Source organism: Eleginops maclovinus, chromosome 10 (genome assembly GCF_036324505.1).
Source record: "Eleginops maclovinus isolate JMC-PN-2008 ecotype Puerto Natales chromosome 10, JC_Emac_rtc_rv5, whole genome shotgun sequence".
Lineage (NCBI taxonomy): Eukaryota > Metazoa > Chordata > Actinopteri > Perciformes > Eleginopidae > Eleginops > Eleginops maclovinus.
Window position 1 is genome coordinate 11,572,314 of NC_086358.1, and position 27,776 is coordinate 11,600,089.

A 27,776-nucleotide genomic window follows, 5' to 3' on the forward strand; every position below is an offset into this window, starting at 1 on the left:
AGAGCTGGGAGAATGTGGTCTTGCATGGAAGCAATGATTGTAACCACAAATAAGATACTGCAACACTACAAGCACATTTATCCAAATGATTTATTTTTTAGGAATGCAAACAGCTGACTTAATGCCAGCGTGGATCAGTCAACAGCCCCAAAGGAGACGTGAAAACAATTTCCCTTTTTTAAATGATTTTTTTTTAAATATTCTGTATTATTTCACCATAGACTCAACAGGTTTTCAGATACAGTTAGTTCTAACGACTGTTTAATTGAATTGTTGTGTAAATACTTGTACTGTGATTACTCAGTACTCACTTGTTTCGTTTTGGTGTTATCCCCTCAGATCAGCCCGCTGCGGCCTCAGAGACCAAGGAGTCAAGTTCTCAGCCAGATCGGTGGAGACCGCCGCCTCTCTGTGTCCCCCGGACCCACTTCATCCATTAACTCCTCCTCCTCGCCAGGACCCCCGCCCATTACACCAAGGAGCAAACTTTCCTTCAGCCTGCACACTGTTTCCAGTATGAGCAATCTTACTTACACACTTAAACACACACGACTTTCCTGCAGGCCCTCTCTGCCTGCCTCTGACTTGGTCTGAACTCTTGCATTAGTGTTTAAACACGATGGCGCTCAGTTTGATATGGATAACAGCGCTATGAGTCATGTTAGCTCCATTTCTTGAAATGGTTTTGAAAATTATAGCTTTCACCACCCCCGTTTACCTCTAAATGTGACTCTTTGTCACTGGGCTGGCTGATAACACCAGAATCACTCCAAATAGGCTCAATGTGTTCACTCAACTTATCAGGGAAATCCATTGCTTTAAAAAAGTCTTAAATTCACATTCAAGCTTCCTTTTGAAGTCATAATATTAAACATTTTACCTGCTGAGAGATGATGAGACGTAGTTTACAGGCTATATATAACTTAGTGATGTAAACCCCCATTATCGTTGTAAACCTTTTATTAGATTTGTATACAGTGCCTGGTGGTTTCAAGTAAACCATAGGTTTACTCTCTAAGCTAGGTTAACTCTCAGGGATCGAGGTGAGCGTTTAGGTTTATATGTGACATGGTAAATAATGTTTTGATCTGAAGATCCACTTAGTATGTTTTTTAAGCCACACTGGTGGTACTGTTGACTGCTGATCTCAACAGGTAAATCCATCAAGTTCCCCCTTAAGTGTGTGATGAATTCTTGTTCTGGTAAATTCCATTATCATTGTTGTATTCTTTAAAACATAAAATGGGCCTTTATGATGGTGAAATAACTAGAAATAGGCCACGTGATGTATTTTGGATCCCAGTCCTACTGTTGATCAGACCCTGATGTAGTGTTCTGATGAATGTGAGCTGATGAGTGCCCCCCTGCACAGGTCTGGAGCTCAACGGGATGGGCTGTTCCGACAAAGGTGAAACCCCTCCTCCGCTGCCAGTGAAAGGCAGCAACGCTGATTACGGCAACCTGCTAGATAATCAAGACTTGGCGAGTCCCTCGACGCCTCCGCCACCCCCGCCACATCAAAGGGTAGGTGTTTTAATTAGGACTGAGAGAAGCCTTTAATGATGCAAGGCACGTATATAATGACGCAAGAGGTCGCTACACGCACTTGACATTCGAGGCCTCCGCCCCCAGTAAACCCACCTACACCTGTACATCCTGTGTTCATATCTGTGTGTGTTCATGCATGTTTCTCTCCCACATTTGTGCTGCATTTTTGTAATTTGTGTCACAGAGGAATGTATAGGCATCAGTCAGTTAGCAGAGAGGGCCTACGCCCGCCTGTCCACCCCGCTGTTATTTATACTTGTTCCCCCAGCCGGCCCAGTGCTCAGACGTGATGGATTGGATGATTACTTTACCTCTCACATCCATCAGGAGCTCTCCCGCTGTTAATCAGTGGCGTGTCTCTCCACACTCACCGGCGTCGACGCTCGCCCGTCCTATCGCTTCGCCACTCCGTTAACTAATCTTATTTATCCACCGTCACGGCCTGTGGACAGGTAGTAAAGCGGAGCCTCTGCAGACAGCATGGCAGCGGGCAAACAGTAGTGTAGTGAGAGCAGATGTTCACAGGCTGAGTGACAGCCGCTCTTCATTTACACTTCTTGATGGAGGCAGAGGTGAGGTCATTGACGAGCTTAACTCCTTGTCTGTTACAAACTCAGGGGTCTTAGAAAGGGCACTCAGGTAGACAGAAAACCTCTGTCGTTTCCTTTATTATGTTAAAGCATTAATCTTTATTTTTTGACCTCACAAGTATGGGGTATTTTAACTAAAATAACACGGAAGTTTGTCTAATAGATGAAAAATGTACATGTTGTGTTTCTCAGTTAATAAAGGCCTGTTTTCATGTAGTTGTCGATGATGATTGATTAAAAACAAGCATTAGAATACAGCTTACAGTAGGTGTCTATTGTTGTTCTAGGATCAGGCTACATGACATCAGTCTTAATAGAAGACAACCCATTCCTGTAAAAGTCTACCCCTCCTGTCATGCAGATTTGTAGATATGATTGGTTGAGGTTCAACTTGTAGTCTGAGATTGTAAGGCACCATAATCACCTCACTATCTGACAAAGTGACACTTTAAAAAGACATAAATGGTGTGTAGGCTGATGATGATTTTTGTGGAAAGCTAAGTTGGTGTTATTTGAGAAAATGGCATTTTCAAGGTTGCTGTTTTTGTCTGTTTTCAGCACATTCCACCTCCTCTGCCCAGCAAGACCCCTCCTCCACCACCTCCCAAGACCACGAGGAAACAGGCCTCTATCGATTCAGGAATTGTACAATGAACAAAGACGCTGACAGTAGGACCAAACAACACGCTGACAACACAACAAAAACAACCACAGTAACGGCTGCCACCAAAAAGCGGCAGTTTCTTTTTAGATTTACCCACACATTCCTTGCTTCCTGTCCCAGCTTGACAAGATGAATACCTCACTGCAGCCCGCCCGCTATTATCAGCTTTCTATTTACTTCCTGTCTTGTTAGGCCTACAGTTTGACGACGCTGCAGTCTTCAACAGGGAGCATGTTGCACCGATGAGTAGTCACTGAATTTATAGATACCGTCTACGCCCGAAACCATGCCACTTCAAGACTTAATCAGGACATTGTGTTCAGACAGCCGCTTTACCATACTGACCCATTCCCAGTATATGGGCGCTCATTAATAATTCCTCTCTTTTATTCATATTCCCATTATGTACAGAGGTTTGTATATATGATTTTATTTTATTTCAGGGTTTTTTTTGTATGTGATTTGATCGTGAATCCTTTTGTATTAACGTATCATTAGACTAAGCGGCATTTATATGAAACAAAAAAGGGCTTGTAGGTTTTGAATTGACAGGGACTTTACAGAGTTGGCATGTGAGAACCTATCTTGGATTTTATTGGTAAAACTTTGGAGTGCACATACAACTAACTCCTATTGCATTATCATTGTTCATAGATCGCTGTAACCTTGGATTTCAATAATATTGACTGTTCCCAATTCACTACTGATATGACTTCTGAATAAAATTTAAATTGTATGTATTTTTAAAAAGCTGTTTGCCTCATTATTTTACATCTACAGCAGGAAGCTGTAAAAAGATGTGTGTGTTTCCATATTTCTGAAATCCAAAACAGATTGGCAATCTATACGCTTCTCCTCATTTCTACCGAACACTCCGTAACAAAGCTTTCTACCCGCCTGATTGACAGTCATCGCAACATCCGCATCATTATCAACACAGGCATTTTATACCGGGACGCGTTACGCCACAAAATGACTTCTATTTGAGCTACCGCAATCTCATTTACATAATGTGTCGGCTCACCAAGCGATCTTTTCTCTTTTTCAAAGCTCAAAGTACGTATCTGGAACGTGGCCCATATTTGAAATACATTCAGATGAGCCAACGAACAGGTGCCAGCTCTGTCCTTGCATTATGAATTCTGCTTTATAGAAACTGCTGAAGGTCACACTTGAGGGTATGTATTAAAAACAGTGGTTTCTATGCTCTGCTGCAGCCTAATAACACATTATGTGAGAGAGCAAATTATGTTTTTAAGGTTTTGTTTAATTTTGTAGTTTTACAATTTTAGATGGGTGTCATGGGATTCCCATTTAAGACACAGGCTGGCAAGTTTGTTCTCAGCTTTCAATGCTTCATGGGTTTAATGTATTATGACTCCAAATTAATGACTGGAGTTTGAGCAATTAAGTCAGTCTGTAATTATCTTTTTATTTGTGTTGCAGCTTGAGTTTGAATAACACTTTACTAGTTTATTAATATGTGCATCAGTTTTATTCTTGGTGAAATAACATGACTCGCATAAAGTTCTGTGACTGTGATTCTTTTACCTAAATGACATTTAAGCATACCTTTTCTGAAATAAAATCTTTAAACTTAATTCCTTTTTATTGTTAATGTGATGTGTTTAAGATACTTTTCTCTATAGGCAGTCAGTTTAAATAATCATAATCTGTGATTTTCATCAGGCAGCTTTATTTGCCCATTTCCTTTCCATATTGCGAAACCTAAACACACATATTTATCTTTTACCAGCTGTTACTTCTGGCTGAAAGCGTCTGTATATTGGGCTGTGAGACCTTCAATATCCCAGTCCTCATTTACACATTTTGTAAATGTATTTACTGGCCCCGTTGTGTGTACCACAAACCTCGGCTTGTTGGGATTTTTTGAATGGTTTGCCCCATGTGGTTCATATTCCTCTGCTCTCTTATTCTGCTGACACTCGGAGAGTGGGTGTTCGCCTGAGGATGAATGCTCAAAGTGAAGCATCTGTTTTTTGAATCTGTTTTTTCTTAACAGCTCAAGAAATGTGGGGTTTATAAAGCTTTCTTGTCCTAATGAGGAACACTGAATGACATATTTTGCCTTAGAGTTTTATGTGGGGAAAGCAATCTATAGAGACAACTTGTAATACTTTGGCTTGTGTGATATTTTGTCAGCCTGTAAAATGTCTCATTAAGAAGTTGGTAATTCAACCGGTATCAAAATGCAGAATGTGTGGCCGTCTCCTAATTGTTCATCAATAAACTAAGTAAAAAATATAAAATGTATTTTCACAGAACCAGTGTTTTAATGGGCTGGAATAAATCAGAAAGGTTGTGAAGCTTTAAAAAAAACTATTTTATTTATAATAAGTTTAATTTTGAATGTATTACAATTCCTGTCATGCTGTCTTTACCAATCACTATACTCCCCCTCCCTAAATGTGAACAGTAAGATCCATTTCATCCTTTTGTGGCAAATCATTGTTGAATATTTTCCCACTGCTGAACACAAAGCCTGTGCTCCAACGGACCTTCATTTGACCATATACTATCTGTCTAGATGATAAATTGCTCTCCAAACATAAAAATAAATGGAGTAAGTAATATTCAATAAAAATGCGAGTTTTACTATCACACCAATGTTATTTTCTCTCGTGGTTTCCCCTCTTTCCTCCCAAGGCTCACCTACCTAACTTTCTCTAGGGACCATTACCCTTGCCTTAGTGCAGTACCATACTCTGCTTACAATAACAAAAAACAAGATGGTGTTCATTAGAGCCTTTTCCTTAGTGTTAATGTGCACTCAACCTAATACATGCTAAATTAAACATCCAACTGTTGGAATGTATGCTTTCTATTGATTCCATGTAAAAAGCTAAGGGACTGAATTAGGTGCCACTTGGAAAATGAATGACCTTTAATGGCCACTAACTTGACAACCACGTCTAATCGCTGATCAATAGATACAAGTCAAGGTATAGAATGTTGCCCACGCCAACATAAAGACGTAAACAGTTTATATAGCAGCTCCTGGGAGAAGTATTCATTTTTGTGGACTTTTTCATCATTTGCAATATTGAATCACATCAAATGTAACTGTCAAAGGGTTTTTGCTACTGTTGATTAGAACATAATAAAAATTGAATTGTTGAAATAAACAATTCTCTACAAATGTATCACAAATTGTCAAATTTTAAAAAACAACCCAAATATTAAAGCGAAATACAAAAGTCCTGGTACAGCCAATAGTTATTTTGTCAATCTCATATTTAGTTAAATTGAGAGCATCTTTGTGTAATCAAGGTTGCGACTTAAGGTTGCAAGACCAAGACATAGCGAACTGTGATGCCATGCAGTGGCAGTGTATTGCACTGGGGGACGTTAGTAAAGGTACAGGGAATATAAATGCATAGAAATCCCTGAGGAGAACCTGCTGCAACCTGCAAGAGATGTACCATTTTTATTTCAGCTACCACAAACAGAGACAAAGCTACACAGTTGCTAAGTCAGAGCACAGACCGGAGTCCAATATATCTGTGGAGGTACTGTAATAAAGTGAACTTAACTGTACTGTGACTTAACAGTTTGCCAAGTTTGCAAACAACATTGGAGGAAAAATGCTCTGTCCAGGTGTGCAAAGCTGATACAGATCTGTCTGCATGGATTCAGGATGCTAAATAAAGGGTTAGGGCAGATGAATCCTTTTACTTTCAATCAATTATTTATTTATAATTGTATAATCGTTTTTAGAGTGGTTTTCACCTGGGCATTTAAACGTTTTTGGTTGAAGACAGAGTCTTTAACAAAAATGATCTAAAGTTGTAAAACAATACAACTTTACAAAGTCCAAGGGATTCCTTCCTTTTTAATAGTCACTGTAACAGCTTTTTGCATTTCAATGATGAGCACATTCTCTTCAAACTGTGAGGTGGGATTAAAAAGTTTTGTCAATGGCATAATTCACTTATGAAGTACACCCAGTGCACACTCAATATCTTGCATGCAATTGAAAAGGGATAAAGGGTGAAGCATTTCAGCAGTGGTAATATTACATAGTTAACCGGCAGCTTTTTCAATAGGCTCTCAGTGATTTGTGCTCAGGCATTATGCTTCACCCTTTCTCCTCAAAGCATTGGGAAATGCAGCGCTTAATTGAGAGGATTTCCAGGGGCTTTGTGAGGGGGGAGAGCTGTGCGCTAGCGCTTACTCTCCAGGAGAAAGATATTTACAGCGCACTCTATACTCTTCTCATTTGTCATTTCAGCCTGGAATAATGTGTATATTTTTCTTCCCTCTGGGCACAATTTCAATTGCCGCAAATGTGCATGCTTCCCTGTAAATGTTTCATTCGCATAATGAAAGAGGACTGTATTACTTTAAATCAACAGTCTTCCATATATCCAATCGCAGCTGTATGTAGGATTTCCTTCCCTGTTTCCCAAATGTGGACCTGCTACCAGTAGTGGAGGATTGTCCAACATACCGTAAATGTGGTGAAAAGACTTTTAGGAATTACCTGTATTGCTACAAAGATACATTTTTAGTTGAGTAGGGTTATTGTCCGGTGCTTAACTTAAACATAAATGATCTAAGTGTATGTTGTTTAGAATACATTCATCTCTTCTGTTTAAATTTGGCTATGAACATTTTTAGATGAGTCTACTGCCAGGCCAGCAGCTCTGTGGGGCGGTTATTTTTAGACAGTAAGCCTTGATTTGTGAAACTCTTACGAGATGGTTAGGTATTGACCAGGAATAGTTAAGGTTAGGATAGTTTGCTGCAAACGTAAAACTCTTTAGTGGCTTAAGTTACATTTTATGTAAATAATCAAGTCCTGCATACCAACCTAGCTACTAGATTTCAACCTAAGATATGAGCAGCTTGTGATCCCTACCATTAACCTTGTTTATATGTTTGTCATTGTACATGTTTTTTGTCGATATCTTTTATAGTTGCTTCTTTATTGATATATTTTTTCTTCCACATTTTACTTCTTTGCTTCTTTGCAATGTAACTGCTGCACAACAACTCCCTTGGGATGAATATACGTCTGTTGTTATTATTTGCCATCCCTTGTCTTTGTATCCCTTTATTTACTGATGCTATTCACAGTTAACTGTCCCATAAAGAAAGACTCGCCGTAAATGAAATCTTAAAAGGAACGTTGTCGTTGTCACTCGAAATGTCAGCCTGAAACGAAATGAAAGAGATTTGCATTTACATCACCTGATCGGACTCAAGGTACAGCTGTCTGTTATTGCTGCTTGGAACAAACATGTAGCTTCACCAGCAGTCAATCGATGTCAACATGACTCTGTGTTGGTGTGTGTTGCTGTCAAAGATAGTGATTGTTTGATTGTCACAGTGGTTCAGTTAAACTGCCTGAATGGATTGTGTTCTATGACAAACATCAGGCAACAACAAGGCTCTTGTTATCCGTCTCTATTGTGCGTTACTGTAGATTGTGTTCAATTTGTTTACAACCATAACAGATTAATGATTAAGACATTGTACTGTATAATTATTTCAATTGTGATCCTTGTATAAAGGCTGGTTTAGAAATATAATGGTCCATTAATTTGCGTGTCTCTTAACTAAAGCTCTTGCAATTAAACAATTAGATGTCTAACTGAAAGGTATTCTATTAGACATTTTATAATTCCAGTTTTTCAAATGTGAAGATTAGCATATTTTGATTGTTTGAAATTATAGAAAGGCATTTGATTTTGATTTGGGATGAAGCAAGAAATGTGATTAACCTCTATGACCTATAGGAAAATGTTTTGTTGTTGGACCACAGTGTAAACACTACTAGCTAATATGTCTGCTTGGACTTACACTGTATAAGCTGCAGTAATTACTTATAACAATGTAATTCTTGCTACTTTAAGTGAAGTTTTAAATGTCTTTACTTGTTAATCTGTGAGATTTTGTGGATAACAAACTGTCCTTTGAACTTGTTTCTTATCTGTTGCAGGGGCTTATAATGAACACCTGCAAGCCTTTGATTGAAACACTTTAACGCTGTTTCTCTGTCTTGCCTCCAACTGTACACACTTCGGACAGACACTCTATCACTTTCTTATCAAGAGTGGATTTCACAAGCCACTCTTACAAGCCCAGAGACTAGTCTACTCCGGACTATAAGCACAGGAGGGTTAGCATTTTAAATCTGAGCTTGTTCTTCTGTGCTGCATCCAACCGTTAATACAAAATGTACATTCTGTACACAGGCTTATTATCTTAGTTTGAGGGAGACAGCCAAGTGGTGGTGATCTATATTAGCTGAGGCTATTATGAAGCTCTGGGTTTTCCCAGTCAGTCGGTGCAACGTGTTGCTAGGAGACATACCTAGAGATCGGGGGTGGAGAGCTGGTTTGATGAGGAAGCAGAGTTCCCAGCCAGTGTCGGCTGCACGCGGAAATAACTTTGAGGTGCTGCAGGCATGATGTCCCAATAGCAGAATATTGATTTGAGCCAGTTAATTAAATCTTTGTAATTTGGTGTTTCTGATCTCATGTCTATATTTTTGAGCTGCTTCAGAAGTATTCCGTGTGCTAGTATAGAACACATTGATATTTTTCAAACTCATAACTAAGACTTTTTGACTGAGAGCAGGGTGCTTTTTTAGTATAGTTCTGGTAAGGTGCTGAAGGTAATTATTTGTTATTCACACATATACTTAAATTTGGCGTGATGATACACTGGCGCTTGGCTACTCTATTTTTGTAATATAATGTTTTAATCTGAAGAAGAAAGGATAAAAACAATAGCACAATTTTGATCAGGGCAATGTAAAGTTGTAAAAACAAAGTCCTTTGCACTAACCTCCAGACAGCGGAACATATTTAATTACTTTCACTTTAAACTCTAACGCCTCCTTTCATAAATTCTGCGTGATTAAAATCAATACACTGGTCAGATTTTGTATTTGGATATATGTTGCATCCCAGGAAGCTGCACTGCATGCTTGATATATGAGTGTTGTAAAAATGTTCCTTTGTCGAGTAATGCTGAAGGAATAATGTTTGAAGCAATGCTGCCCTCCTCTGGCTAATACACTCAATGCATCATGCCAGATCACAGTCCTGGATGACTAATAACTGAAGAAGCATACACCTTTGGTTTGTGGTTAAACGATGTTAAGGTCAAATGAATAGTCTTGACACTAGCACCCTATTATATCAACTCATCTTTGCATCTGTGAATTTAAGCAGCATTTTTCAAAATGCGTTTTAGAGTTTTAGTGTTGAAATATCTCTGCTTTTAATTCTCATTTCATGACTCTCTATGTCAAGTTCTTGTATTTTAAAGACCACACCAGTAAACTATAGCGGATAGTGAGCCCAGCAGATTGTGATATTTAGCACGAACCTAGCAGTAACATCTGATCTCTCCGAGGATGTAATCAGGAGCAGAGGTGTAAATCTTAAGCTAATGCAAGCAGCAGCAGCGAGGCAGGAGGATGGGCTGGTTGTATTTTTCCCTCGGTCAGCGTGCTGTCTGCAGAGCTGCCTCCTTAACTCCTGGAGATGGACTGTCAGGGCCAAACAGTAATTGGTCGGATGGGGACTAAACTTGGAGGAACGTCTAATTACTAAGAAGCGTATTCCCTTCTCATGGGCCTGGCAGGTGGACGAATACCTTGAGATATTTATGTGCTAATGATGGTTTGAGGCTGTTGATCAAAATGCCGTCGAAGCAAACTTAAAAGTTTATTTTTCACACTTCACTTGGATGATTGGACTTTTTCTGCTGAAGGGAGATAATGGCTCACCTTAAAGTGGAGGTGTGTCCAAACAAGATGATTTTGAGACATCCTATGTAGTTTGGAAGCCAATCTTGGTTCAATATGTAACCTAAACTAGGGTAATGGAACCTAAAGCCTTCAGTGAACATAGGGATTTTGCTTTTCAGCAGTAGGGGGCAACTTCTGGCTAGTAGTCAAACTTTAAATTAAAAAAAACTTTAATAATCATGTATGTTTCAATAAGGAGCAGAGAGTAAAAGTAATCTTCAAAATAACTTAAAACCAGACACTAATTGGAGCTCCTAAAATGAATCGGTGCTATTATTTTCATCACTCTGTTATTTTGTAGGCCTGGCATTTATCAAGGGCTAAATGTGAGTATAAAATGCTGAACATAATTTTCTTAAGACCCAAAACTCAGCTATAGACACCCTATTATAAATGTGTCTTGCATTGAATATGGCTTTGCCTTCTTGGAGAATAAAGACCATTGGGTGTAAAAATGAAGGATGCTCAGAGGCCAGACAGCTCCTCTGCCTGCCAAGTTTCCCATCGCAACATTCCAAGTGTCTTCAATCTCCTGCACAGTAAGAGCTGCTGAAAAATACCTCTCTACTTTCAGAATTTCTGTATTAAGCCAGACCAGATTCTCACATGTTCATTAATTAGCACTGTTGTCTGATTTGCTTGGTTCCTCCACTGGGGGGAGACTCTGAGCAGGGAAAGCCCCCGGTTAGATAAAGGGATACATTTGTTTAAACAGTCAGAACTAATCATCTCGGCCTCTCGTGATTGTATTGGTCTAAGAGCATCTAATAGTCTGGTACTTCAAAGCAGTAAACTGTAACTCATATAGCCGCATTAACTCCATGGTTTCCAGCAGAAAACAAGCTCTATTAACCCTTAAGGCCTTGCTGATTCCTGTGTAGTTCAGCTGTAAATCCAGAAATATATTATGCAGATACATGTTGAATATAGACTTTGGAATGTGTGTTATTCTCATATTAGCTGCAGTAATGATTGTCTCTAGTCTCAGCCTGAAGGGGCCTGCGGAGCCTCAGCCTCTGCCTCTCTGACCCTGCCCTGATTGACTTGATCTCCCAGAGAAAAGCTCCTATGACCTCGAAAAGCTTGAGGAAACAGGGGATGAAGACAGACATGGCAGAGCAACAATAGACATCCCGCTCCTTCACACACACACACACACACACACACACACACACACACACACACACACACACACACACACACACACACACACACACACACACACACACACACACACACACACACACACACACACACACAGGCAGGCAGCATGTTTGAAATACTACTTTACAATGACATGGGGGCTTGGGGTTGCCATGTTGAGCCACATTTGACATCTCTGAACTTAATCTGGGAGGAAAGATGGGAAAGACGAAGGAATTGATTGATGGCCACTTAATCAAACCCCAACACTGATGGGATAATACAACATAATTCATCACAGCACTTAAAGTAAATAATTATTCACATATAGTAATAAATAAAATATATAATACATATGGTGTATGACACAGCTACTCGAAACTCCCTTACATTGTGGATTATATAGTTTTAGGCTGAGAAGAATCGTCTTTTAAATTGAGATGTCCAGTCAGCAGTAATTAGCTGCATTGGGTGTTGGACATTTAAGAGGTTGTGTTGTTTTCATCTGGGGGTTAAATGCCACTGCCCCCCCCCCCCCCCCCCCCCCCAATTGAGTGCACTGCTCGCCGTTGATGTACAGCCTGTGGTTGGGACAACACCTTGGAGCCAAACAATTACATCAAGGTCATGGAGAGGAGGAATGTTGTGCCGATTAGTGCAGTAGTCCGGCAGCTTCCTGCAAAGCCGTTTCTGCACAGCGATGACCACAGACCTGAAGGAGGAGGCGAATAGCTAAATGTCCTCTTTACAAATGTTAAATTCAGTCCTAAACAACAAATAACTTCGGCCTTTTAATGGATGCAGGAGAAATTCTAGACACGTGATTTATTACATACAGTAGTTCACGGCCATGCTGTAATAAGTTCCAGACGTCTGATAATAACGTAATATCGTGGGAGACAAGTCAAACTTTTATAAGGCGAATCGACTGAAGTTTCGGACGGCTATTAACGGCTTTATCACTTTCCTCTATAGAAACTCGGATCAGTGCCTGCCAGAGGTCAGTTCTTAGAAACCGTCAGGACTATTGTTCCTTCTGACCACATACGTGAAATTAGAATAGTGTGCATGTCGTTTCTGAGCAGATAATTGTGTGCATGTGCTTTTCCGTAGACTTTCGAAACCTCCCTGGAGGCTATACATATATTGATGTTAATTCAATGGTGTCTCTGAAGTTGGAGCAGCTCGTTTAAGAAATGCAAGTGTTCTGTTTGTCAAGTAATTTTAAAACATTTTGCATGTATTATACCATAATAATTGTTCTTTCTTTTACATCTAATTTTAATTACGAAACTCGTTTTTGTTCTTATTCAAGTCTTTTTCATTTATTCTAAGTTAGAAAACACCTGTTGAATGCCACTGATTATTTTTCCTTTTTTATTGTATTTGCAGTAATTTGCAAAGGCAATAATGTAATGCAATGACATCATGAATTATCATTGTTATTATTTCAGGAGCTGTTGTTCCGTGGAGGCTTCTGGGTGTGTTTTTTCCGCGAGTCACTTGTTGACACTAAACTTCGGCACTTGTTAAGTGTTTATTACAAACGAATTTATTTTAAGAGAAGGCTTTTTACACACTCAAGCGGGCTCGCTGTTTCGGTTTGACACTCTTGTTCAGGAAAGTCAACAAGTCCCAACATGATGACAATCAGTGCGTATCAATATGTGAATCATATTGATTCTATTTTTGTCGAGCCGTTACAATCATACAATCATAAATACATTTATCCCAATAAACATGAAGTGAGAATATTGGTGATGTTTGTTCAATATAGACTTGAAGTTCGTAAAAGAAAGAAAAGAGAATTCAGATTCACGTGCCGCTAACTTGAAATACATCCTAAGAAAGAGCTAACAAAAATCATGGTAATATATTTGGAAAACCGTAAAAGTTCCGGAACCCTCGTGACCCTCACCAGTTTGACATATTTCTGAAATTAGATAAAGCCATTGCTCCATGTTGTACTTGCTGATTAAAACAAATCAAAATATAAATACATATCTAACTCAAACTCCAGTGCGTAATTACGTACAGGCACTTACAAGTCACTAACGTATCTTAATGGGCATAAACCGTAAATAACATGAAGCGCAGCGCTGCAGTTAAAAGCAGTATCGGTGCACATTGATATGGAGATGTGGTTCAATACAACTGAGCTGGAGAGGGACTGAAAAAAGGGGTGTGACTAACGCAAAAGTTTTCAATGGGCTACCTGTAGAGTCTCCGGGCGCTGCGCATAAATACTCCTTCCTCTGGGGATGAGTTCAGTCCCGAGTGAGACACACAGACGCATTTAAATTTTGGGAATCTGGTTGCAGTGGATTATGAACGCTTTTGGACACCAACCATCTAACCAGCAGACCAGCCCTATTCAGCACCACAGCGCGCAGGAGATCCTGGACATGGCGGTGTACTGCGATAACTACGGTGTGTACCAACAGAACCTCCACCACCATCACCCTCAGAGGCCGCCGACGCACCCCACCAGTTACGGACTCGGAGAGTACACCTCCCCCTCCACGAACCCGTACCTATGGCTGAACGGACCCAGCATCAACTCCTCTCCGTATCTCCCCGGGAACAACGGCTCGTCCTATATTCAGTCTGGATACGGCTCGAACCAGAGGCCGTTCTTACCGCCTCCCACTGGGTTTGGTGGCGCAGACCTGGGCTGGCTGTCAATTTCGAGCCAGCAGGAACTCTTCAAGATGGTCAGACCACCTTACTCCTACTCAGCACTGATCGCTATGGCCATACAGAACAACCAAGACAAAAAGTTGACTCTCAGTCAGATCTATCAATATGTGGCTGATAACTTCCCTTTCTACAAGAAGAGCAAAGCTGGCTGGCAGAATTCAATCCGACACAATTTGTCACTGAACGATTGTTTCAAAAAAGTGGCACGGGATGAAGATGACCCTGGTATGTCAAACATAATTATACTTCTGTTTGATTTCTTTGTAATATAATGTTATCAATATGTGTCTCTTGTACATTGAAGTAATGCTTCCTTTTGCCTGGATATATTTATTTAATGGTTATTAGTACTGAAACAATTAGTATTAACCCTGTTTAAATGTCCTATTTACTCCATTTAAAAAAAATCAAAACACATATTTTCACTTCACTGCGCTTAAAGTTTGACATCTTTATTTAAACCTCACTTATTTTTATTTTACAGGTAAGGGAAACTACTGGACGCTGGACCCCAACTGTGAAAAGATGTTCGACAACGGGAACTTCAGGCGGAAGAGGAAAAGGAGAGCTGACATTAGCGGGGCTGACAGCACCTCTCTCCCGGTCAAGTCAGAGGATGGCCCGCACAAGCTCTCCGAAACTGTCAGCCTGCTGAGCTCCTCCCCGCCCAGCATGCATGGTTCCCCGGCCTCCCCCACGGAGCACAAATCGTCCCCGTCTCCCTCGGCAGAGCACAGCCCGTGTTACAGCAACTTCGTGTCAAGCGTGAACTCGCTTCTGGCGGGCGGCAGCGAAGGCTCGCGGGTCGTTGAGCGGGACTACGGCTCCGGGCATCTGTCCCAGAGCAGAGAGGGCATGTCAGGACTCGGTTCCTACTCGCCCACTTTAATCGCTCCTTTGAACTCTGACAACAACAGAATTAACTATTACACATCCGTACAGAGCCTGTCCAACCATTTTAGTGTTAATAACCTCATATACAGCCGGGAAGGAACAGAGGTGTAGACTGTATTTGTAAGTGTTGGGATGAAACAGAACACAGTTATTTATCACTCATTGTTAGTCTTCACATTTCTTCAGTAGCCTACTACTATTATTATTTCGTAGCCTGGTGTCAAAATATCACTGGAAATTAATATTTTTTCTCCACACAATTTCCTTTCCTACTTGGAAAATCTCTGTTGCTGTATTGAAAAGGAATTTCACAATCTGTCAATTCTCAGTTTTGGTTTGTACATACAAGTGCAACAAACGTGTTTATTTGTAGATAATTACTGAATTTACAAATCAGCCCATGGAAATCTATTTTGAACTCATGGATGTTTTTTTACTTATCTTTTTTCTAATGGTAGCTGCTGACTTGGGCTAACTCTCTGTCTTGAATTAAAAGAAGGAGAAACATATGTACAGAAATTATTTTCATAAGACCATATGAAATGTATTTTAGACTGCATTGTGTTGTGGTTGTTTTTTTACACACGTATATGTTTGAATAAAAGTCATTTTATTTTAACTCAAGGCTTATGCGTCACTGTTCTGCTTATTTGCGTGAGTGTAGATGAAACAATCTGAGAGATAACACTTGCTTTGAGACTGAAACTTGATAAAAAGCTTGATTAAAATACCTTTGTTGGTATAAAAAACAACATTCAGCTTAAGCACAACAGATGCAAACCCACTATTTTATAGATTTACAGTTTTGATTAGTCAGTTTATAATATTTTGGAGATTGATGAGCTATCTGTCTCTCAAAAAGATCAAACAGTAAGCAAATGTTGCAATCCTCAAACTTATTCCAAGTGGTAGGCCTAAATAAATGTATACCCTATAAGTACTTTAGATCCTGTCAGGAAATTTAGAGTCAAGTGGCTGTAAGCACTTGAGTATGTAAGACAGAGACATTTTCAGCTTGTCACTTCCAATAGCCCCTTTTCATCAAGCAATCAGACCTTTAACTTATTTCCACAAGGTTCAAGAGTTTAGCTTCTTGTCTGGAGCTGGACTTGACTCAGACTGTGCCTGTTTGATGTTAACCTATTTCTCAATTTTGCACCTGTTTCCATCTATTCCCAAAGTCTTGTCATGCAAAAAAGCTGACTGTTTGCAGTGTGCGTGAATCCTGTTAATGGGAGTTTTGTGTTTTTGTTTGTTGTATTGGGAACCACTTTTGGAACAGCATCAGCTGAACAATTGAGGAGAGGGTTCAACGGCATGTACTTTTCTTTTGTTGCGCTTGTGACCCAGGAGAGACAAAGCCTGCTATTGGGGAGAAAATATTTAGCAGCCCACGCAGATGAAATGTTCAAGTGATTTAACACCCCGCTCTTGTCTTATTTCCAGACAATATGGATACGCACGGAATCAAAGCTTGTAAATAAAAGGAAACACCTCTTAATTGGTTGATAATTGAATTCACTCAGGCGCTCTGTGGTCGGGAATAAAGGAAAAATTAATTGACAAGACTTTTGTGCCCCTTGTTGGAACACAATGGAAGCTGGCAATTCAAGAGATCCCCTCCTGGGATCAAATGAAAATATTGGGATCTGAAGATCTGGGAACAAATTATCTCCCTCAGGCCACATTTTGCTCTATTATCTGTGGAGCAGGGCCACTGATCAGACAAAGAGGATTTTTCTCATACAGCAGCAGGTTCTCACAGTAACACGTTTTCTGTTGAAATCCTCAGCACGTCCAGTGAATGGAATGTGAAGGCTTTCAAATTCAGAGGCCTTTACTTCTTATTACTGTCATGTTATGGGCACTCAAATCAGCTAGTTTTTTTACTTTAATGTGGAATTATCAGTGCACAATAATACAGTGTTATTTGAGTAAAACAGGCAGCTGTGGAATGTAAAGTTCATTTACGTAATTACTCTCGTACTTTTCTTAAATATTTCATATACTACATCTATACATATATACATTCAAATACTGTATTTTAATTGCATACTTTAGTCTGTATGCATTATGACGGCAATTACCTTGGTGTTTACTCTGCCTTATTTATTTGATGGCTTTAGTAAATAGTTACTTTCCAGTTAGAATTCCAAAACAAAATGTAATCAACTTACAATGATTTAAAATAAAGCCCACCTTACTAACTGCAACATAAGTATTGCTCACATATAATGCATCTATGATTTAATATAAATTCCTCTGAAATGGAGCATTCTGTGTAATAGTACGTTAAGTATATTTTTGATACTTATACTACATCAAAACTACCTGGCTTACGCAGTGTTTCAGAATTCTGGTTTGTAGATCTTTTCAAATTAGCAGATATATAATGTGATAGCACCTTTTTTGTATATTTAAACACAACATTTCAGATCACTCATAATAATAAATAATTTTCTTAGCGTTAATGTCTTAAACCGCCATGGTTCTTCAGTGAGATTAGGTAAAGATGTTACCCTATTCTTCCGTAGTGTCTTCCCTTAAGTATGTTGAATATGTTGAAAGATTTTCTTGTGACAGCGTATTTTAAACACTTGCTTCCAAGTTCGATTCAGCCCTCTCAGTTCTCAGAAATGTAACGCTCCAGTGCCCTGTGCCTGTAGGGCACATTTTCCTGGCCCACATGAATATCAGTCAGGCCAACATGTTTGTCCTCTACCTGCTCCAGGGCCCCTGGTAGCCCCGCAGAATACCTCAGCATAAGGGTGGCCCCGGTCCCAACACATGCCCAGTGGGCTAAACCTATAATGATGGGTGTCAGCCTCAAGGGTCATTCCTCTAAGAAGGGGTTGACTCATTGTAGAAGGAGCTGGTGTATCAGAACTGGAATATTTCAATCCCCTTGCTCTTTGCGGGATGATCCATACTCTAATCCAAAACTCACTATGCAGAGCAGGGATGGGTATTACCTTCCCCTATAGAGAGTTTTACTGAGAAAGATCTTACTAAAGAGAGAGTAAATCAACAAATACTTAGTAATTCTAAATTTAGGATGTCACACAACAGAAAGACACGAAGAAGAGATGTCTGCCTATGACCCGGAGGCTTGTTCATGTTATCTAGTGAGTGACATGAGCTGGAGAGATGAATCACCACTTGATAAAGTTGCACTCAGCAAAGTGAGAAACTTAACTCCCATTGGCTGGTAAGCTAGATCTCCTCGACAGATAAACAAGCTACTAGAACAAGAGTTGCAACCCTCCTTTAAATCCAAAACCTGATTCTAAATGTGTTGAGCAGGCTCTTTGCCATGTGCTGTGGGATTATTTTTGATGATGTGTAGAGCAACTTTAAGATGAGCTTTAAGTCATTTTGTGGATTTGTAAAGCATTCAGGGTTTCAAATAAAAAGCTTTTTCCAGAGCCTAATAATTCTCCACAGCCCATATAACACTACCTTACAGACAAATCTGAGCGGTGATATGAAAAGGGAGACTCTGCGTCTGACCCCGGTGAAGAACATGATATCTTGGCCATAGGGGGGAAGATTACAGTCTGGGCCTACCCTGACATTTCACATCTGTTTGTAGCAGTCAGTGGGCATTATAGGGATAATTTCTTATATTACAGCTCAATCTCTTGAGGAAGTTAAATATTTTAGGGACCAATATGATGACAGCTTCTGGGGAAGGCAGAAAAGAAGGGGGGGAGACCACTCTTCAATGCACTATAAAAGGATTGTCAGTGCAAGTGATAGCTGAGGAGAATGTCTATCAATTGGCATGACCTGATTCGGTTTCATCATTCTCCTTCCGAGTCCCATAAAAAGCCTAACGTATGGGCCGGGAACGGCATGGGATCTCCGCTCAAGACAGGCAGCATATGGATTATTTTATACAGAACAAGAACCATTTTTTAGCACAAATTGCTCAGCCTGTTGAGAGCATGAGAAAAAGTGGAGACACCTCTTACTAAACCACATGTCATACCTAACACTTGTTATTTTTTAAGTTAGATTCAAAGATTCAAATGTGGGTAGTATCACAGCATAAAATAATCAAAAATATCCCAAAAATGATGGATATTTGACCGTTAAATCATCATGTTTCCCATTATGCAAATGTTTTTGTTGTACATATCATTTTCTTTTTATCATGTCAAACTGGAGTTATTCCCTCCATTCTATAAGTGGAAACAAGCTGGTTTGGAGACCTAGAATTATTGGTGAGCACAGGAAGGGCAGCCACTTCAGAGGCCGTAAGGCTTGCCAGCAGAGGAACCTGCTGAAAGAGTCAAAGAGATACAAGGATTAACGGACTAGAACGAGTCCCAGTAAATCCACAGCCAGGGCCTGTCTTCACATCGCTCTGTCTGGAAAACCTATCCCCAAAACAATGTAACTTATCCCCTGCTCACTCTATTGCTGGAATATATTTTGACAAAGTCTTTGTTCTCACATTAGGGAACTGTAGGCAGATCATCCGTTATCCGTGACCTTTGTCATAACAAACCGTGGCAGTGGTTTTACACACAGCCGAGAAGCCAGCAAAGACAGTTCACATCAACCAGGCTGAGGTTTCATATATGTTATGGGTGATTCTGACTCTAAACATCTAATGTATAAAGGAAAAGAATTCCAAAGTTCCTTATCACATTATTATTTTTATAACTGTATTCCCTTATAATCTCAATATAGTCAATGTCTTACTCATAAGCTCCTCAGTAAATCATCAGCCATTCATCACTTACATGAAATTCCAAACCGTGACCCTATGAGAACAATATCCAGGGTTCATGGAACATCAATTTCTATGTGCAGTGCAGCAGAACAAATATCTGAGTAACAGCCGATATGTAATCATTTTAGCTCGGTTCAGGGACCACTTTAAGTCTAGCTTACTATAATGGAGCTCTAGACCTACCCACAGTAAAACTCACCATAGGGATCGCTGCAGGGTGAAGTAGTGGGAAACAACAAACTTAAATATATAGCTCAATTTAGAAATCAAAGCAACTGTAAAGGGTCCATGACGGAAAATGGAGGGACACACTTTCTAAGATGAAAAACAAAAAATGTTCTTCCGAGATATCACTGAGGAAGATATTGTCCCTTCCCTTCCTCCCGTGAACGTGAACACAGTGTTCACGTTTCTGTGGAAAATAATTTGTTTTGTGGTGCTGAAGCCTTGCAGTGATACCACCCGGCTTGCAACACCTGGGTGCTGTCATTACCTGCTCTTCACAGACAGGAAGTGGTGACAGATGACAGAGGAAGTAGATACCCAGAGGGAATCTCTTCTACCCCTCGCAGGCTGGACTTTTGGTGGCAAGACGGAAGTGAGGAGATCATTCGGTACTCAGGGGAGCTTGAAATAGCTACCTCCATACTTGTCAGTCGTTGTCAGTCATTCTAAGGAAGCTATCTCTCAGTGTGAATGTTACATCGGCTGAAGTTCCTGATGTCAAAAGACGCAGCCCACCTGGAACACTTTTGTGCTTGGAGATACATCTCCAAGCACGTCCTTTGGAAACACAAAAAAACATGACCTTATGTGTTTCACCTGCTCCCATGAAGCACTACTCCGTGATGCTGGTGCATCTGCCCCGAGGAATTTATTGAGTGCTCCCCCCCAAAACAACACTCCCCCGGTCCCTAATGAGACCCCCTACCTCCTGCCTCTATTATGAGGGATGCATACCAATAGAGAGACAGGAGAGGGGAGACAGACTGAGCCTCAGAGACCTCTGGAGCCCTCCCTGGACCTAAACCATCAAACGCACCCCTCACAGAGAGTCAAATAATGGGCCTGATCAACATTTAACCAAGTTTTCCCCATGTAAGCCGCAGATGATCTATGGCTGAAGGCTCTAAATGATAGCCTTTCAAAAGGGACAGACAGGCCCCCTCCAAATGCTCCCTTTGTGTTGCCACTAATCCCAGCCTGCACTTCAAGGCCCGGCTCACTTCTGAGGCAACTGCTATCATCTTAAAGAGGAGGGAAAGAAAGGCTGCACTTTAAAACTGCTTTAATCAAGAAGATGTAATACCATGATAAGTTGATCACCCCCTTAAGCATGCACTTATACCACATCAGCTATTAATATTATTACCACACAAATTCAGTCTTTCATTGCCTAGAATAGCTAGTAGGCTGAAATTTCAATATAAGAATACAGACTAGTCATTGTTCCACCTTTTTTAATACTTAGAAAACGTTTGAATGCATTGATGACCTCATATAACACAGGGGTTTTAGGAATACCACATGAAACTCAGCCTGTGTGCGGCAGCAGGCCAGGAAACAGAGAGGAGATGCTTATTTGCCAGACAAGTGTTCAAACAAACATCAGCACATGTGTTGACTCTGGTATTGGAGTCTATCAACCCCAAACAGCTTTTGTGTCAACTATAAACACAAGACATGCACCCTGTCTGGGGAAACAGTGTTTCAGGCTCGCTGCTGCAAACGCTTCTCTGTTAACGCTGTGAGCTGAAACTCAGTCTGCCATTGTTACCCATGCTGTTCCGTGATAAAAACAAGAAAGTTTTGTGTCGCTATAACTCATTTTACATAGTCGGTTCCCCTTTTGTCATGTGATGGCATTCCAGTGCTGTGACATAATCCAGGATGCTCATGCACACGTGCGGCAGTGCGTGTTTTCGTATGTGCGTGTGTATCCACTCCGCGATGATGCTGACAGCAGCCCTGAGAGGCCAACATTATCCACAGAAGTGTGTTGACATGCCCCCACTTGACAAAGAGGCCTTTTTTTATTCAGCAAGAGGGAAAATAGGTTTTTACAAGCCTCTGATAATCTGAGGCACACAAAGGCATAATTAAAACAGCGAGAGGGAAGCACTGTATTTAGCCTGTGAAATGGAGATGGTGCTGATTACTGTGTGAATCATTGGGCCACTCTCATGCCCCTGTGTTGACATAGTTTAAATGAAAAACAGAAGGGCACACTTAAGGTGGAGGACAGCGTATGATTTGGTTTACCTGAGACCCAATTTAAAAGACTTTGGATCATCTGATTACAATAGATATATAGACTCAGGAAACCAAAAATACATCATAATTATCATAAGGCCTTTGAGTCTTAGCCCTTGTAGAGAGAAAATACCTTATTTGTGATTTAAAAAAACTGTTAAACATGTTAGCATGTTAACACGAATCCCAATGCTGATATGCACACATATCTTTAGCCTAATTGTAGAGATCAGTCTTTTTTTGGGTTAGATTAACCATTTATTATGATGCCAGTGTATTATGATGCATTTTCTGCTGTAACTGAGAAAATGTTTAAAGCTGTATGAGTTGGTATGGATGATGTGCCAATGTATTCATGCCCTAATAGAGTTTGGTAGTCATCATATCTACCAGCTTTCCTCTCACCTGTCTTCTGTTGCAAACCAGGCTGTGATTCAAAGAACCTTGTTGTTCTATCCCCTACTGTTCTCAGCATGGAGCAGCTTTTAAAAACCATGCCACTACAACAAGCAATCATTGAATAGCTTCTGTAATAGGGTCTGTAATGATCAAGTTTTCTTTGGAATTCAACAATTAAGAAAAAGGCTCTTTGTGAGCTGGAGTCCGGGTTACATACAAAGGTCGTCTTGACTTTTGCTGATGCTTTAAATGAAGATGTCACTTGACATAGCAAATCTGCTCTTTGGTATCCATGAAACAAATTTTCCCCACATCCTTTTGACTCTTTTTTAAACTAAGAAGTCCTAAATTGGCCACTAAATTAATTGTTAGGAGACACACTTTTCTATTTACTTTAAACTGCCAGGGACCACCTTACTGACAGGGGCATCAAGATTGATGGGACTGTCTTAATTAGGTGGGTCAGGCCATGGCCAGATAGCTTTGTGCAACTGTCAGTGCCCCTCCCTATATAAATTGTGTAATTATCCCTTTCATTACACTCAGCTTTCAGGCTACCTGATACAATTCAAAGGGAGGTGTCACTATCTCTTATCATTATGCTAATGTTGCTTGTGACCAGCAGTTAAATCACAATGGAGGGGGGGGGGGTCAACAGTAGCTATCAAGGTAGTCTGCCAGTCTGGTGGACGACCCCAGTCACAGACCTGTCTGTCTGCAGGGTGATAGGCTGTGACATGTCTGCAGGCCCACAGGGGAATTCAAACCAGGAGGGGACAGCTGCCTTGGGACATGTCCTGGAGGGCAAGCCCCCCTAACCTGACTTGCATCTGCATACTGGTGGGCTGTTCAGACAACTCCTCAAGAGCATTTGAATATGATTAGACATTAATGACCTTTACAAATGAGCAGACAGAAGACGATTTGTTTGGGTCTGCCTCAGTGTCTGGGCGTGCGTGTTTAGGTCTCACAGATTCCCTTTTTGTACCTGTGCTAATAAGCTGTGGGCTTTGTAGTTAGCATTCAACAGTGCCAAATGTGGACCCATAGCACTGTGGAAGAATTTGATGAAGGGGGAGTGACAAGTGGTTAATTTCCATTCTGTTAAATAAGCCAGGCACACTGCCCTCTGCGTACATGTCAACACCGGGGGCTTGTATGGGTCACACACTAATGGCTGAGTTTACAGTTTAGCACTTTTCTCTCTCTGAATGAGCAGAATGAATCCCCCAAAATCACTATTTCTACTCTACTCGAGAAAGTTCAAATACTCAAATAAAACTCATAAATCCCACGTTTCACATATACTGAAAACATAATTCCGTCATTAATAAGACAGAGAGTTAGAGTTAATGATTCGATTTATTAGATACTATAGGAGAGTGTCTGTAGAGAGGCTACAAAATGATGACACAGTGAACGACACAGGGATGGGACTGCTCCTACAATTAGATTAGGCTATCTGTCCAATAAATATAATGAGGATGAATCAGAGAGTTGTGCTGTTTTTAATAGTGTGTAATGGTATGAGCGCTGACAGCGTAATAGCCCCGGCTCTATTGAGTTTTCTCATTACGCGGTGGCAGAGGTCTTGTCCAATCACTATATTTAACCACTGCAGTGGGCAATCATCTCGAGCCTGTATTACTGGACAGCCTTTAATGAAGAGTGCAATCATCAGGCGTTTAGGTTTAATGAAAAGAGCCACCTGCTAAAGTGCATGGTCAAAGACAAGCTACCATTTAATATGATCCTCAGGTGAATCAAGTGGACTCAATGTGTTTGTAACTGCAGATGCATGAAAGTGTCACAGGTGGGATTTTACACAAGAGTCAATATGTTGAGATATCTGATATGGAATAGATTTTCTGATATAATGGCGTATTCTAACAGCACAAATTGACCGATCCGGAGTGCAGTATTGTTTCTGATTATATGCCAAGCTCATGCCAGAGCCAGGAAAGCTGTCACCAGTTTTGTAAGACAGAAAACCTTGCTCTCAAAGACAATGCATCCTTCATTAGACAACTCTGCCAAAGTCCATATCATATAGCCCAAGATTTTTAAACAAAGGCATATCAGCTCCCTGATTCTTGTGAAAGACTGCTATAAGCGTATATGAGTGAGGAAATAAATGCGAGTGGAAGAGAAGATTCTGAAGTGTTGGCAATGGCCTCAAATCTTTCTCAGAAGAAGTATGAAAACTTCTCACTATCTGTCAAGATGTCTCATTTTCCCTCAGCCATGTTGGAAGGAAGAGCACCTGCAGGTCAGGTCGGACTAACATTTACAGTAAACAGCGCTGGGTATCCACATGTGGGATGAATCAAGAGTTATGAATAGTAATCACCTTCCCGGCTTATGGTCACCTTTGCGGTACTGTCATAAATGTGAAGAAAATATAAGGTTCTGCTACTGAGTGGCAGGATTGTGCACTTTTTTCTCAGTTTTCTCAAGAATAATCAGCATAAGTCCAAGATAGCAAGTCATCTCTGTAGCACATAAATACGCTGAGAACCCTTATATTTGGTACAAGCAGTGACAATGCTGGCTACACAGATCCTATCTTAATTTATCTCTGACGATTTGTGGTACTCACACATTTGTCATTTATCAAACACACAAAACAAAAAATAATATCTAGAAATATACCAACAAATGAAATACAAAGTTGAAAAAGGAAAGAAAACAATAGTAAGGTACAAATATTATACGATTCAAACAAATGTAATCCTACAATTGTAACAATCAATCTCTCAATCAGTGATTGTTTGTATGAACTTCCAGACGTACAACACACAATTTCCTAAAGCACAAATAATGATATAAATGGTTAATTTTCTCTAACAAATTATTTAAAATCTAAAGATATTCCCTATTCTATTCAATAAAACAAAAAAGCAGCATAATTGGACAGTTTAAAAGCTGGATATATCGTGGCAATAGTGGTTTAGTTCAGAATCAGTTTTGCCTATTCTTTATTAACAGTTTTTAGTAAGTTTGGCCTAAATTGAATATGCTTATTTGTTGTGTTATTTGTTATGCTGAAGATTGCTATATGCTATATTGCTATATTGCTATATTGCTATATTGCTATATTGCTATATTGAAACTGCTGTGTATCACTCTGTGTTTGTGTGGCCCCTGTGTGTCCCCTGCACTCTCAGGCATGGTGCTTTCACTGTGTCCTGTTGCAGACTCTGGCTGTGTCATATATGATGGCCGACCCTTTGAGGCAGTGCCAGCTCCCGAACACTCTGAGCTGATTATGTTGACATCTTGTGACAAGTACAACTCTCCTCTCAGTGGGTTGTCTTTAAGCACAGTGAAGAAGCATTCCTTTGTTAAGGGTTTCTGTCACACTTAAAGGATTAGAAAACATTTGAAAAGCACAACTAATAATGTTTGGAATCACCTACTGAATAGTTTTACTGAGCAGGTTATCAAAGCAGTGAACCACACATTTATTTGTAGGTCAACATTAGCACATTTTGCCAGATTATAGTAAGAATCCAGGTTTGGGCACTGATCCAGGAACTGACAGGGGTTCACTGTATGGACGAGTGTGTGTTACCCCTGTATGATATTTTACCCATTTGACAGAATGTGCATTTATGTTCCCATATTTCATAGTTTCTGCCAGGGTCATCTTAAATCCCCTCACCTGTATCTCACATTTAAGTCTTCACATTGAGGCATGTCTGAGTCTAAACTGGGAAAGGCGTGCTGGGATAAATCACTGCAGACATTTCTACCTAGATGGTTCCCATACATCTCCGATTTTATTGTGTCTTAGGATCCTCGTCTTGACATTGCTTTGGCATGGTGACAGTGGTTTTTGGTCTCTGACTGAAGGGAGGACAGGGAATGAGGGCCTCTGCTGGGCAGGTTGTGCCACTGATAACACAAAAGACCGAAGTTAAAATATTTTCCCCACATAACATTGGTTTTCTGTATTCAATTTTTAGCTATAGGAATAGCTCTCAGAGGAATGTGAATTAAAAAAATATATATTTCAAGAAATTCTAATTCATTTTCCTGTCAGTGAAAACTTAATGCACACCCCTCTACAGTATAACTGACCAATTTAAATGCAGCTCAATAATAAATAAAATAATGAATTCCACATAATTCTTATTAAGTATGGAATGATCCTTACTAATGCATTAAATCAATACATTATCTATTCCTATGTTAACTTTATGATTTTTACATATTTATTATGTTATGTGTATGAATATACAATATGACTTTGAATTTTATTTTGTAGGCACAACTGGGCATGGACAGCAGAAAAACTAGCTCTGGCTTATATATAGTTTTATTAAATCAATAAGAAAATTCATAAATAAAACAAAATATTACATTTAAAAAAACTAAAGAATATGTTCTTACTCAGCTCTAGTGATATATAATCATATTTCTGTTCTATCCAACCACATTTTAAGATTTTTTCCCAGGGAATTTTCAACCCTAGTAAATTGGAGATGAATGGAACTTCAAATGAAAATCTTTTAGAAATAATTAAACATCCTGATAAAAAGTTGACAACAAGGATTACTGTCTATGTAACTCAAATTGCCCTTGGAGAGTATCAACTGTCATTTTTCAATTATTTAATAACCATAAAAGAGATGTAATAAATGTCTGGTGGTTTGGCAGTAAATACCAAATACAGGTAATATAAATTGTGTCTAAACCAACCATTTTAACACACTACTGGATTCAGAGTCATATATCGTTTAAAAGATCCTGAGTGAAGAACTCAAAGTGTCAGTCATGTTCTCCAGTATCAGCTCTCTGAATGACTGGGGAGATGGACATCACTTAGGGATCCCCAGGGGAAGAAATTCCTCCAAGACTTAGTGTTTCTCTGTTGCTCCTCATACATGAGTTCCCAAGCCAGTTCCATTAAGAGACTTGGGACGGGCTTTCTGTGAGCTTCGCAAAATGTATAACCAGCCAAAGGGCAGGGTTTTGTCAGACAAACCTCTGAAGGTGTAATCCATAGTGTTAAAGCAGAGTGGCTGACCTCTGGTCTGAACTAACTGATGCCTA

At 39.9% G+C, this 27,776-nt stretch overlaps 2 protein-coding genes across 2 annotated transcripts in view; both read left to right on the plus strand.

Annotated features, from left to right (window-relative positions):
* The window catches only part of dock1 (dedicator of cytokinesis 1), a 157,038-nt gene extending 153,486 nt beyond the window's left edge, over positions 1–3,552 (plus strand). Inside the window, exons 50-52 of the mRNA XM_063893165.1 lie at positions 340–514; positions 1,373–1,524; positions 2,697–3,552. Of these exons, the coding sequence (XP_063749235.1) occupies positions 340–514; positions 1,373–1,524; positions 2,697–2,792 (423 nt within the window). The 3' untranslated portion in view covers positions 2,793–3,552. The remainder of the gene's footprint in view (positions 1–339; positions 515–1,372; positions 1,525–2,696) is intronic.
* A 10,466-nt stretch (positions 3,553–14,018) lies between these two features.
* On the plus strand, positions 14,019–15,891 carry foxi1 (forkhead box i1). Its single transcript, XM_063893626.1, has 2 exons — positions 14,019–14,656; positions 14,916–15,891. The coding sequence occupies exons 1-2, from the start codon at positions 14,059–14,061 to the stop codon at positions 15,434–15,436; spliced, it is 1,119 nt and encodes a 372-aa protein (XP_063749696.1). The 5' UTR covers positions 14,019–14,058; the 3' UTR covers positions 15,437–15,891.
* The last annotated feature ends 11,885 nt before the right edge of the window (positions 15,892–27,776 follow it).

Excerpts from the sequence above, each read along its gene's own strand:
- foxi1 (XM_063893626.1), top strand. The coding sequence starts at position 14,059 with ATGAACGCTTTTGGACACCAACCATCTAACCAGCAGACCAGCCCTATT. Across the intron at positions 14,657-14,915 it reads ACGGGATGAAGATGACCCTG|GTAAGGGAAACTACTGGACG; the intron begins GTATGTCAAACA and ends TTTATTTTACAG.